This window comes from Osmerus eperlanus, chromosome 3 (genome assembly GCF_963692335.1).
Source record: "Osmerus eperlanus chromosome 3, fOsmEpe2.1, whole genome shotgun sequence".
NCBI lineage: Eukaryota > Metazoa > Chordata > Actinopteri > Osmeriformes > Osmeridae > Osmerus > Osmerus eperlanus.
The window spans coordinates 2,296,467-2,307,976 of NC_085020.1; the positions used below are offsets into that span (position 1 = coordinate 2,296,467).

Consider the following 11,510-nt stretch of genomic DNA (forward strand, 5'->3'; position numbering starts at 1 on the left):
AGTCATAACGCCAGTATACAGATGTAAATTCATTAAGTTTGTTCATTCATGAACTCGGGGGTGTGAAACACTGCCAAGTACCATCATTTACACAGAGAGCTGCCGTTACAGAGAGCTCCCACTACAATTTTGCAGGTTTGACTTAGATACAAAAGATACATAGTAAGTAGTACTTGGCAGTGTTTCACGTGAACATTGGCAGAGAATTAATAAAAACACACAAGCTCAGAACCAGAAACAAATAAAAACGTTTATTAACGACTCTACAACATGAAGTGTCATGTAACTGAGGTCTAAAGACGGCAAGGTTTTCAGAGAGATACACTGTCACAGGCAGAAGGGCTTGTGTGCGCCCGGTCAGGTTTACTGTGTGAGGAGTCAGACGTGTCCAAATATGAACTCGTCGGGGTGAGACGAGCCAACAGATCTGTTTACCCGAACCATTTGAAATGGGGCCGAGCTGCAGGTGTTTAGACGGTGGACGCAAATATAAATAAAAACAGGGGAGATATTAAAAGAAAAAAAATGAAGTTATTTCAGTAATGAAAGGATAACTGGGAAATCTAGGAAGGCTGCACTGCACCAACTGGCAGCTCTTTGGATAAAACAGGTGGTTACTGAATCCAAAAACGTCACAAATGTCACAGATCTTTCATTCGTAAGGTAACAGTGACTGGGAAGGAGATCTGGTTGGACAGTCTGAGAGTGAGAGATGAGCGCAGGACAGGAGGTCTGTTGGGAAATGGTGCCTGGCTTGCAGAAGCATGTCCAGGATCATACACACACGACAGATGGAGATCCCGGGTTCAGACGATGTTCAAGTCTGTGTGCGTGCTTGTATATATATATATATATATATATATATATATATATATGTATACGTACAAGAGCATGTGTGTACATGTATGATCATCACATGTAAGTTGCATGTGGACGTACAAACCACAAATCAGCTTGTGTGATTATGCATGTTTGAGAGCTTGTGTATGCAAGTGTATGTGCACATAACTGTGTATCTGCTAATGTCTATATACAGTGTGTGTGTGTGATGGTGTGTGTGTTTGTAAAGCCAGGGACGAGAGGACAGGCTCAAGTGGAATTTATCAGTTCTCAAGGAAAGCCACGTAGTCAGTGAGTCTAGCCAGCTGCTGCTCATTTGGAACCAGAGAAACAGGAGGAGGATCTGTTGAAAGAGAGAGAGAGAGAGAAGGATGAACAAGAGTGAGAGGGGGATTCCTCCCAAAGACATTTTCCTCTTTCTTGAAGCATCCCTCTTGGAGAACGAAGCGCTTCGCTAGAAAACAAATCACAATAGAAGCCCTGCCTTCTGCTTGTGAACTCCTCACACCCCCATTAGTCTTCCTCCCTCCCCCTCCCCCCCCCCCCCCTCCTGGCCACAACACAGTGCTCTTTCTCTCTGTAATCATCATGTTAAGACCATGGTGTGGTCCCTCAGACGTGTGCGGGCCCAGAAGAGAATGAGATGCTGACTACTGTAACTGCTTAATTTGGTTGCAGTGAGACATGACAAGACACGTACAGGTCACAGTATTCTCCTTCATGATCTGGATGTAAAGTGAGTGCTGGACTGAAAATAGCCAGGATGAGGAGGCGAGGCCCGGACTGTCACACGTGTGTGGCACATGCCGGCTCCTGTGATGGTCCACTGATTAGACGGCCAGACAAGGCTGCAGCTGACTGAACGAATAAATAAACATGACCCATCAACAGCCACCCACTGGGCTTGGAGATATCAGGAGGAGAGGAAAGAGAGTGGGGGGGTGATGAGAGATTGAACGCAGGGAAAGAGGGAGACAGAGGGTGGGAGAGAGGGTGGGCGGTGGAAGTACTGTGTACAGAGAAGGATGCAAGAAGGGTAGAGAGGGAGGGAGAGAGAGAAGGAAAGGATGACGAAGGGAAATGAGATGAAGTGGGATGAAACAGGAGAACAGAAGGTTTAAAGAGGGTAGAGCCAAGAGAGATAGGGAGGGAGAGGGAGAGAAAGAGAAAGAGGGAGGGAGAGAGGGAGGGGGAAATTGAGGGAGAGAGGGAGGGAGAGGGGGTGGAAGGAATGAAGGAGGTGGGGTGGAAGACAGGAGGGCAGATATGAAAAACCAAACACAGCGCAGATGGCTGGTGAGAGAACATGAGACAGTGTTGGACCTACTGGTACTCTGCCCTTTACTGAGTGCCCATTTTCACTACGCCAAAGCAAATGATCAACTGAAGCAGTTTAATTTAAGGCCCAGCGAAAACATTACTACTCATCTCTGTGCCAGAACACCTCTCCACACTGGAGATAAACTGGTGTTTGTAGAGACTCACTCTGACTGGCAAAGATGGGTGAGCCAGTGAGGACTACAGAGCAGGAGACACAGAGAGAGAGTTTTGGGGCAGGAGAGGAGTTACAGCAGGAGTCTGAGAGGATTACAGATGACCCATAACTCAACTCCTTCTGCTGTGGCTTTATGGGAAAAACGAAACAAGAGCCTAGGAATGACTGTTGATCGATGGTGAAGAGAGCTCAGGAACAGTCTGTGATTGGCTGGAGAGATTCAGGGAGAGAGGGAGGGACCGAGAGGGGTTGACTGACCAGACATGAAGAACAACAGCTCCCCCTACCTGGCTTCAGGGGCATGACCATCCTGGTGGCTGGGTCAGCCTGCCAACCCTGGCTCACCACTCCTGGGGAGAGAGGAGAGACAGGGGAGAGAAGGAAATGAGAGCATGAACATTTGTAACACCAGCCAAACCGACAATTCTTAGCATAAAATTATACTGCTTCAGAAACTGCCATATTCCCCTCTATAAAAACTTCTCAACCACACAGCTACAAAGACACTTTCTCGTGCTGCCGAATCAATAACTTAATCCGCACATCCGATGGCTGACAGTTTCCTTGCCGTGTTCCGCTCAGGACGGTGCAGCTTCGACCCACCTTTCACTGCTTCCTCCACAGAGTAACCCACCTTTCACTGCTTCCTCCACAGAGTAACCCACCTTTCACTGCTTCCTCCACAGAGTAACCCACGAAGGCCGCCAGGTCCTCTGCTGTGATGGAGGTGTACGCCTGTGCCACCAGACCATACGCCCTCCGACGGGTGCTATCTGGGGAACACACGGACACGGCAAAACAGCTCAAGTACAAATGTTAAAAGTGTAAAATGCTTCATACAAATCGTTAAATCCATCCTTACAAAATTTGGATTTATTTTCTGCCACTGAAATTAAATTGTTATTGTTACAGAGATAGTAAAGTTCCGGTAAAAAAGTATTGTTGGGTAGCAAATTCCAGAAACTGTACCCACACCTACCCAACCCTAGTTGCCACACAGCTGACGGTAATCCAGACATACCTTGTGTAGGGGATATGTTGTTTGTCTAACAGATGCCACATACAGTTGGACATGGCTTGAGGTCATGACCTACCTCGCTTTATCACCTAGCAACAGTCTGTTTGTACCAACAATCAAAGCCCATCTGAAGCAACAGCTTCAACAGCAACAGCGTTGCGGGCGCTAACAATAACAAGCAGGATGACAGGAGGCAGCTGCGAGGCTAGGTGTCCTAGCTGCTTCCTGTTTGCTGGGGTATGCCCCTTCACAACGGAATAAGGGACCAAAGTCCCATTTAGTGTAAAGTGCTTTTCTTGTAGGGGAAGGAGAAATGGCATATTGTTATCAGGCTGGTGAATTTGTAGTCATTGTAGCAGTGGCAAATCCACACATGCAGCCAACGTACAATTCTACGTACAAACCGCCAGTCATATTTCCCTTTGAGAATGCTTAAGGGAGATCAGCTTAGCAACAATCTGTACAAAAACTGCAACGTACATTGTGTGAAGACAGTCACCTCAAGGGGATTTCTGTAACAGGGTCCCGGTGGCAGCTGGGGTATTTATACCCTAACGCCCTGCCGGACGATCCGTCCAGAGATGACTCATGGCGGCCGGCCCATCTGCATGCCTCCCCTACAGCTACCCAGCCTGACGGCCTGCTGAGCAAGGAGGTCTGCCTCAGCGGAGGGTGGTGGTGGGGGCAGGAGAGGGGGGGGGGGTGTTGGGGCAGGAGAGGGGGGTGGTGGGGGCAGGAGAGGGGGATGGTGTTGGGGCACGAGAGGGGGGTGGTGTTGGGGCACGAGAGGGGGGTGGTGGGGGCAGTAGAGGAAGGTGGTGGGGGCAGGAGAGGAAGGTAGTGGGGGCAGGAGAGGAAGGTAGTGGGGGTAGGAGAGGAAGGTGGTGGGGGCTGGAGAGGGGGGTGGTGTTGGGGCAGGAGAGGGGGGTGGTGGGGGCAGGAGAGGAGGGTGGTGTTGGGGCACGAGAGGGGGGTGGTGGGGGCAGGAGAGGAAGGTAGTGGGGGCAGGAGAGGAAGGTGGTGGGGGCAGGAGAGGAAGGTGGTGGGGGCAGGAGAGGGGGGTGGTGTTGGGGCAGGAGAGGGTGGTGGTGTTGGGGCAGGAGAGGGGGGTGGTGTTGGGGCAGGAGAGTGGGGTGGTGTTGGGGCAGGAGAGGGGGGTGGTGTTGGGGCAGGAGAGGGGGGTGGTGTTGGGGCAGGAGAGGGGGGTGGTGGGGGCAGGAGAGGGGGGTGGTGTTGGGGCTGGAGGAGAAACAGGACCACCTGCCCTTCACTGACGGTCTATTCCAGGGCTTCTATCTCTTCTCACCCTCCCACCTTTTATAAATAGCCACTGCTCTTCACCAGCAGGCAGGCTGGAAAGGACTTTTGGCAAGGGCGTTTTTGTTTGCTGGTGTGTGCAAAGTCAGTGAAAAAAAACATATCGGGATTACTTTTGAGTACCAGTTTATTCTCAAAACTTCTAATAAAAAATTCTGCAGATTTATATGTGTTTTTATGAATAGGAATAAACACTAACTAAGCAAATGTAGTTTTTTTGTCATTTGAGGTGACTTTATTTCAGCTTCCAATGAAGACATTGATCTGTTGAATATCTCACCAGTTAAGTGCACACAATGATTAACCCTTGTGTTATCTTCGGGTCATTCTGACCCATCAGTCATTGTGACCCACCGTCGTATTGCGACAGATTTACTGCATACAAAGACAAAGTGAAGCATTTTCTTTTAACAGCTAGGCTGTCTCAGACCCCCCACATTGCAAAGGTTAAAATAAAATTATTTTAATTTGTTTTTGTATTGGGTAAAATTGGGTAAACACAACGATGGTTCATTATGAACCTTTGGGTCATGTGACCCGAAGGCAGCACGAGGGTTAAAACACTGATACGATCATAAACATTCTAGTAATGTAGATGCCTGTGAAATCAACAAAACCTCATAATTTCAGTTTACTTACTGAGCGTAAACAAAGTTGTGGTGACCTATAGTGAGTATATTACAAGTATCATTAAAAATCTAATATACAAATAGAAAAGTATAAAAAAAATAGTTTACAAAAATGTTTGAGTACAAAAAAAAATACTGTGCACTCAGAATCGGGGTAAGTCATTACACCTAACCCCTCTCTCCCTTTTCAAGAGAGATAAAAACGTTGTCCTTACTTAGAAACCTCCTCGAAAAACATTGCAACTAGAGTCCCTGCCATTACATGAGAGGTTTAAAAACCTCAAAATATTTTCAAATGTCAAGTTCGCAGCGATTTCAAACATCTCTACTCCTCCTCTTCCCCCTCTGCGTCTTCAAACTCCTCCTCGTCAACAATTCCAAAGTCCATCTTGGACAGGATCGCCTCTACATGTTCTGTGGCCAGCGTGAAGTGTTCCATCTTTTCAAAGCCTGGCTCAGGCCTCTCCTCTCCCAGGGAACCCTTGGCCGCGTCCTTCGTCTGCGTGATGAGGCCCTTGGAAGCCATCAGGAACTCCGCGGCACTGCTCTGCTCCAACGCCCTCACCGCTGAATCGGTCAACTCGGATCCCGCCTGCAGCCTCTCGCCGTAGCGCTGGGCCAGCGCCCTTAGAGCCGCGACCTTCTCATCCTGCTCCTTGCCGATCTGCTCCAGCAGAACAGCCTTGCGTTCTTCCAGCACGGCGTACAGAAGGTCAAAACGCTCGCCCAGGCCTTGCTTGGCCCGCTGGGCATTGTCTTGCACGGCCCGGCAGGTTTCTTCCATCTGGTTCAGCAGGGCCTGCAGGCGGCCGTTGCTGGCTACCAAGGTGTCGATAGCGTTGCTGAGCTCGCCCTTCTGAGCCTGATAGACGCTGGCCAGCGGCGATACCTCGCAGTCCTTGTGCTGGCCAAAGACCTTGCACATGGAGCAGGTAGGCGTCTGGCATGTCACGCAGTAAATGTTGATCTTCTCGTCTTCGTGCTCCTGGCACATGGGTTCATTGGAGTCCTTGGGCTTCAGAGGGGTCTCAGAGCTCCCGCCGCCAGATCCTCCGCTGCCCTCCTGCTGCTGCTTGTAGATGTCGATGATGTTCTCCACCAGCAGGTTCCTCTGCAGCCCATGGACGCCGTGGCGATCCAGGACCACCTCGAAGCGGCATGTTGGGCAGCGGAAGACTCCGCCGGAGAAGCGGTAGGGGTTGCGGGAGTCGTACAGGTCGCTGGCGCAGCCGCGGCAGAGGTTGTGTTGGCAGGGGAGGATGACCACAGGTTTGGTGAACATCTCCAGGCATATGGGGCAGCTCAGCTGCTTCTCTAGACTCTCCATGGGGCTGGGTGGACGCACCACCGAGCCAGTCCTCTGTACGTCCATCTTGGGAAGGCTTGAAGCTTGGATAACTTATTTCTGGCCTCTTAGGCAGACCGAGTGGCACCCGAGGGACTTTTGTTCCTGAAAAGGTCTAAGGCAATCAAAAGCTATTCACAAGCCTCTTGTCTTTAGCGGCTGGTGTTCCAGAGTCGAGGGGTGACGATGTCTGTTCTGAACAGAACCTAGATCCAGCCTGGACTTATATACCGCCCTCTCAAAACCGGTGACACATGATCCCAACGACCAACCCTTGGCTGCATTCCTCTCCGCTTGTCGGCCCGGGGTCTTTTCGGAGAAAACGCCCCCCACCCACCGGCTGCTGCATGTGTCACATGTCGCACGGGGAGTAATGTCCCTTCCTGCAGTGGTGGAGGCCTGAGAGGGCTGGTATATTGAGCACAGATAAACACAGCCCATGTGACATACCCTGGGGCAGTCACACCTGAGAGTTCTCCTTATGGGTAAACAACTGGGCCCTTGACGTCAACACAACTTTGCCAGTGTTTACTTCCTGGTTTTCCAGGATTCTCGGAACGATACACACCGGGAGTTCTTGACTAAACTGTTTTTGTTTGGGACATATCTGATATCGATGGACGCTCTAGCTCTAGTTGAGCTACTAAAACATGTTCTTGACATGTTTTGTTTTTTGTTTTTTTCTTAAATGGTATTCAACCGTTATTTGTAAAATACATACAATCCGATGCGTCATATTGTGCTTCATCCAGACGTTCTTCTGTATCCGTGTCTGTGTTGTTCTCTGGCCTCCCAATTACCCACCTAAAACATTTACAGCGGGTGCAAAATGCTGCTGCTAGACTATTGACCAGAACAAGAAAGTTTGATCACATAACATCTACTCTTGTCTCTCTACACTGGCTCCCTATCCAAGCCAGAGCTGACTTCAAAGTTCTACTACTAACCTACAAATCTCTGCATGGATTGGCACCACTGTACCTCTCCGGTCTCCTTGCACCCTATTGCCCCGCAAGGACACTTAGATCTCAAGATGCCGGCTATCTGGTGGTTCCCAAAATTAAGAAAAAAACAGCTGGAGGTAGGGCGTTCTCATATAGAGCACCTCTTCTCTGGAACAAATTACCCGTCTCAATTAAGGAGTCTGATACCGTTTCGACATTTAAAATTAGGTTAAAAACGTTATTAATTAGTCAATTCTACGACTGTTAAAGGTAAGTATGTTACTAGTTGGAGGCAACGGGGGACGGGTTGTTTCCATCCTTATTCTATAAGTATAACTTATTTTTGAGTTCTCTTCCCCTGGAACAGATTTCATGTTCCAAATGAGGGGGGCTGTCGCTGTCTTGTTGTGTGGGGTTGCATCAAATTCCCCTTTTTTGCTCTGTTAAATTGCTGCACCAGTCCACACTTGACCGGTGGGGATCTCATTCTATTATGACTGTAACTGTTAGCTGCTCCTGGCATTCTCTAATCCCTGCTCTCCTCTCTCTGTCCCCCCCCACACACATCCCTTGTGGTGTGGGGGGTTTGAGTTGTCAGCACCTGCCTGGTCGTCGGTCAGCCAACGCTGGACCTGGTCGCGAGTCTCCCGGTCCTGTCCTACATCTATAAATTTGAACAATGGATTTTGGTGTTTTAAAAACCCATCGACACTGTATGACTATGTTTAGCCTGTGTTCTGCTCCTCTCTCTCACCAACCGTCTCTGGAGGAGGGGATCCCTCTCTGAATTGCTCCTCCCAAGGTTTCTTCCATTTTTTTCTCCTGTTGAGTTTTTTGGGAGTTTTTCCTTGTCTTCCTTGAGGGTTTAGGTTGGTTGAGCGGCAGTTCTATGGGCATATGTGAATCCCTCTGTGACATGCTTGCGTGTAAAAAGGGCTATACAAATAAATTTGATTTGATTTATCCAATAACAACATGTGTAGAATATTGCTTGATTTGATTGCTATTGCATCATGGTGTTTGTTTGTAAAACCCAGGTCATGCAAATGTCTCACACGGGGAACATGTGGTAGTGTGTGCGACGTTCAAAAAAACAACTCTCAACACGAGAGACTATTCTTAGCATCTACCGACTGGACTGACATCATGTTCGAGGATGAGATGGAGAAGGGGCTACACGTGTTGGGTGCTTGCGAGCCCTGGAGGTCTGGAAATGTGAAATAATAATGTCTGATTGTGGAAACAAGTCTGCTAACCAAACTAAAGACTTTGAAATGTAGGCAATATTTTTATCTTTATAATGAAGGTATTCATTTACTTTTATTTTTATTTTTTTTATTCAACTGTAGTTTATAGTATTTGTACATTTAGAGGCAAATTTGTCGTTCATAATAATTACAGTAATATTGGTTTAATGTATTTTGCTTTAACCTTTTATATCATCTGGAACATTTTTTGATCCTAAACAATAAAAGTATTCAAAATGGTTGCCAAACTGATGTAATAATCTGGCTGTATATTTGTTTACCCCAAACTGCCTTATAACTTGGAGAGGTATAGAACAACATGTAAGTGGCGCCCCCTATTGATCACTCTCTGTGCTACAATGCCTCCCGAAATAACTTGACAACTGTCAGGCTGTTTGGCACTGACAACCTTTTACTACATGCTTGAGGGATACTATCATTTGTGTGTCAAATGTGTGCAGTCGGACTCATGCACAGGCATACAATTTGTGTACTTGTTTAATGCTTGTGTGTATAGTTTATGTGTACAGTTTATAGTATAGAGAGTTGGGGGTACAGGATAACTGGGTAAGCACACATGACACATAGTACAATGATGTTAGTTACCACGTGAAAGGGGAGGAATTTTTTCAAATAGAGAGTATGTGTGAAGTCTGGGTATAGTTTGCAGGGTTCCCCGCCGCACTTTTCAGTTAAGGCCGCCTAAGCAACACGCGCCTGCCGCCTGAACTACGTAGTCAATTTCTTTTTGCAATATCCGCCGTTGTCCTGTTTTCTCTTTTCCATTCCAAACCGTGACCAATGCCAGTCTCCCTTCTCTGCAGAACGCATTAGTCTATCGCACAAACTAGCCCCCACCACCACCACCTTAACTAACACATTTTCTGCGGGAAACCCTGGTTTGTGTGTATAGATTGTGTGTGAAGTCTGGGTATAGATGAAGTGTGTAGATTATGTGTATAGTTTGTGTACAGTTTATAGTGTATAGAGTATGTGTCTGGGTATAGTTTGTCTTTATAGATTGTGTGTGAAGTCTGGGTATAGATGAAGTGTGTAGATGATGTGTGTAGTTCATGTAGTTGCTCCAGTACCTCTGAGAGCCTCCATTACTGGTTGGATGTTCTCCGACCACTGATACGCAGCGATGGAAGTGTAGATTCCTGGGAAGTCCCGCTGCCAAATACGCTGCCCCACTGCCCACACAGCAGTCAGCTCCGGATTAGCCTGGAAGAGACAATATCAGTTTACAGGAATGTACACACTGGAAAACTGGGGTACAGGATAACTGGGTAAGCACACATGACACATAGTACAATGATGTTAGTTACCACGTGAAAGGGGAGGAATTTTTTCAAATTGGTCAAATTTACAATTTCAGTGCCAGTGATTTTAGTGCCACGTTCACAAATATAAGATTGATTAAATTCTGCATGATCATCCACTATCTCATGATAAATGATAACACAGTAACAAACATGTTCCTTGTTTTGACAGCGATTGTTTCTAAATCCCCACTCACCGATTTAATAGCTTGGGGAATCCGCTTCCAAAGATACCTCGCATTGTTCCTGTTCAAACGATAAACAAACGCTTTGTTTTGCCTTGTACACGACCGACACATGCAAAAAAATCAAATCTTTTTATTGACATTACTCAACTGTCAAGCATTGGGATTTACTCACATGTCATTGTGTAGTAAATAGAGGGACAGAAGCTGTGCATACACTTGAGGGGTCGCGATACCACCTGGAGCCTGGGAAAGAAATACATAACGACAGTGTTAGAACGTCAAAGCTAAGCTATGTTAGCATTATTACTAGACTATGTGACTACACTTTTCAAGTTACACCGGGGACGGCTTCTAATGTTGAAGGGTGATGTATTTAACCCAGTGGCCTAATAGTTCACTTCCATCTAAGTACAGCACAAATATAGTTTGACTAGTTTCGTGGCTTTTTAAAAGCGAACTGTCATCAGTGGTTGATTTCCTCTACGCCAGCTAACTAGTTTTATAATTACCCATGCAAAAAGTCAGTTCACTGCAATAAAGAATATGAACTGCTACAGTAAGCCTATATAATATATAACTCTTGAAATGCAAAAGGGAGCTCGCACACTGATAAGAGGCAAGTAGTTATCTAGCTCCGGACACTGTCTTGGTCGCGATAGCTAACGTAGCTAGCTAGTGGTTCTAGCTAACATTAGCAATCTTAGCTTAGCTAAACAACTGAAGTCTGACCATGGCGTTGATAATAATGCATACCGATTGTCTGGTTAGCTGCTATGGATAAAACAAATGGCGTACTTTACCTCGAGTTCTTGTGTTTCACATTGTTCCAATAGCTTATCATAGTTTTCATCCATAATCACTGCAGCAGGCATGATGCCTGACTGTACCAACATACAGTTCCTTTTTCCTCTCCTTCAGTGAATATTATCAGGATGGACAACTTATTCGATCAGAATTACTGCCGCCTACTGAGCTGGAGTAGGAATGACACACGAAATCGCGTGTACAACCATCGCATTTAGTCTTTATTGTATTTTTGCGCATGTTTTACCGCGAGCATGTATTGCATTAATCTTATATATTGCTTCTTTTTGGAAAGAGTCAGATTCCAGTAGCCTATCACATAATCCAATTGGCTGAAATGGAAGATCGCACAAATGGTTCT

General features: G+C 46.9%; 2 protein-coding genes across 3 annotated transcripts; both read right to left on the reverse strand.

The window, feature by feature from the left end:
• Positions 1-232: 232 nt before the first annotated feature.
• cops8 (COP9 signalosome subunit 8) lies at positions 233-11,299 on the reverse strand. Of its 2 annotated transcripts, XM_062456423.1 has the most exons (7): positions 11,146-11,299; positions 10,518-10,588; positions 10,355-10,403; positions 9,927-10,059; positions 3,001-3,108; positions 2,623-2,685; positions 233-1,183 (listed from the first exon to the last, which is right to left on the reverse strand). In XM_062456423.1, the coding sequence occupies exons 1-7, from the start codon at positions 11,236-11,238 to the stop codon at positions 1,104-1,106; spliced, it is 597 nt and encodes a 198-aa protein (XP_062312407.1). In that variant the 5' UTR covers positions 11,239-11,299; the 3' UTR covers positions 233-1,103. The 2 variants fall into 2 exon arrangements, with proteins under 2 accessions (XP_062312407.1, XP_062312408.1); XM_062456424.1 differs by lacking the exons at positions 233-1,183; positions 2,623-2,685 and adding an exon at positions 2,724-2,851 and having other exon boundaries at positions 2,958-3,108.
• trim63b (tripartite motif containing 63b) lies at positions 5,223-6,945 on the reverse strand. The gene has a single exon (XM_062456422.1). The coding sequence runs from the start codon at positions 6,669-6,671 to the stop codon at positions 5,625-5,627; it is 1,047 nt and encodes a 348-aa protein (XP_062312406.1). The 5' UTR covers positions 6,672-6,945; the 3' UTR covers positions 5,223-5,624.
• Positions 11,300-11,510: the final 211 nt, after the last annotated feature.

Excerpts from the sequence above, each read along its gene's own strand:
- trim63b (XM_062456422.1), bottom strand. The coding sequence starts at position 6,671 with ATGGACGTACAGAGGACTGGCTCGGTGGTGCGTCCACCCAGCCCCATG.
- cops8 (XM_062456423.1), bottom strand. The coding sequence starts at position 11,238 with ATGTTGGTACAGTCAGGCATCATGCCTGCTGCAGTGATTATGGATGAA. Across the intron at positions 10,404-10,517 it reads TATTTACTACACAATGACAT|GAACAATGCGAGGTATCTTT; the intron begins GTGAGTAAATCC and ends TCGTTTGAACAG. Across the intron at positions 2,686-3,000 it reads TGTGGAGGAAGCAGTGAAAG|GAGTGGTGAGCCAGGGTTGG; the intron begins GTGGGTTACTCT and ends CTCTCTCCCCAG.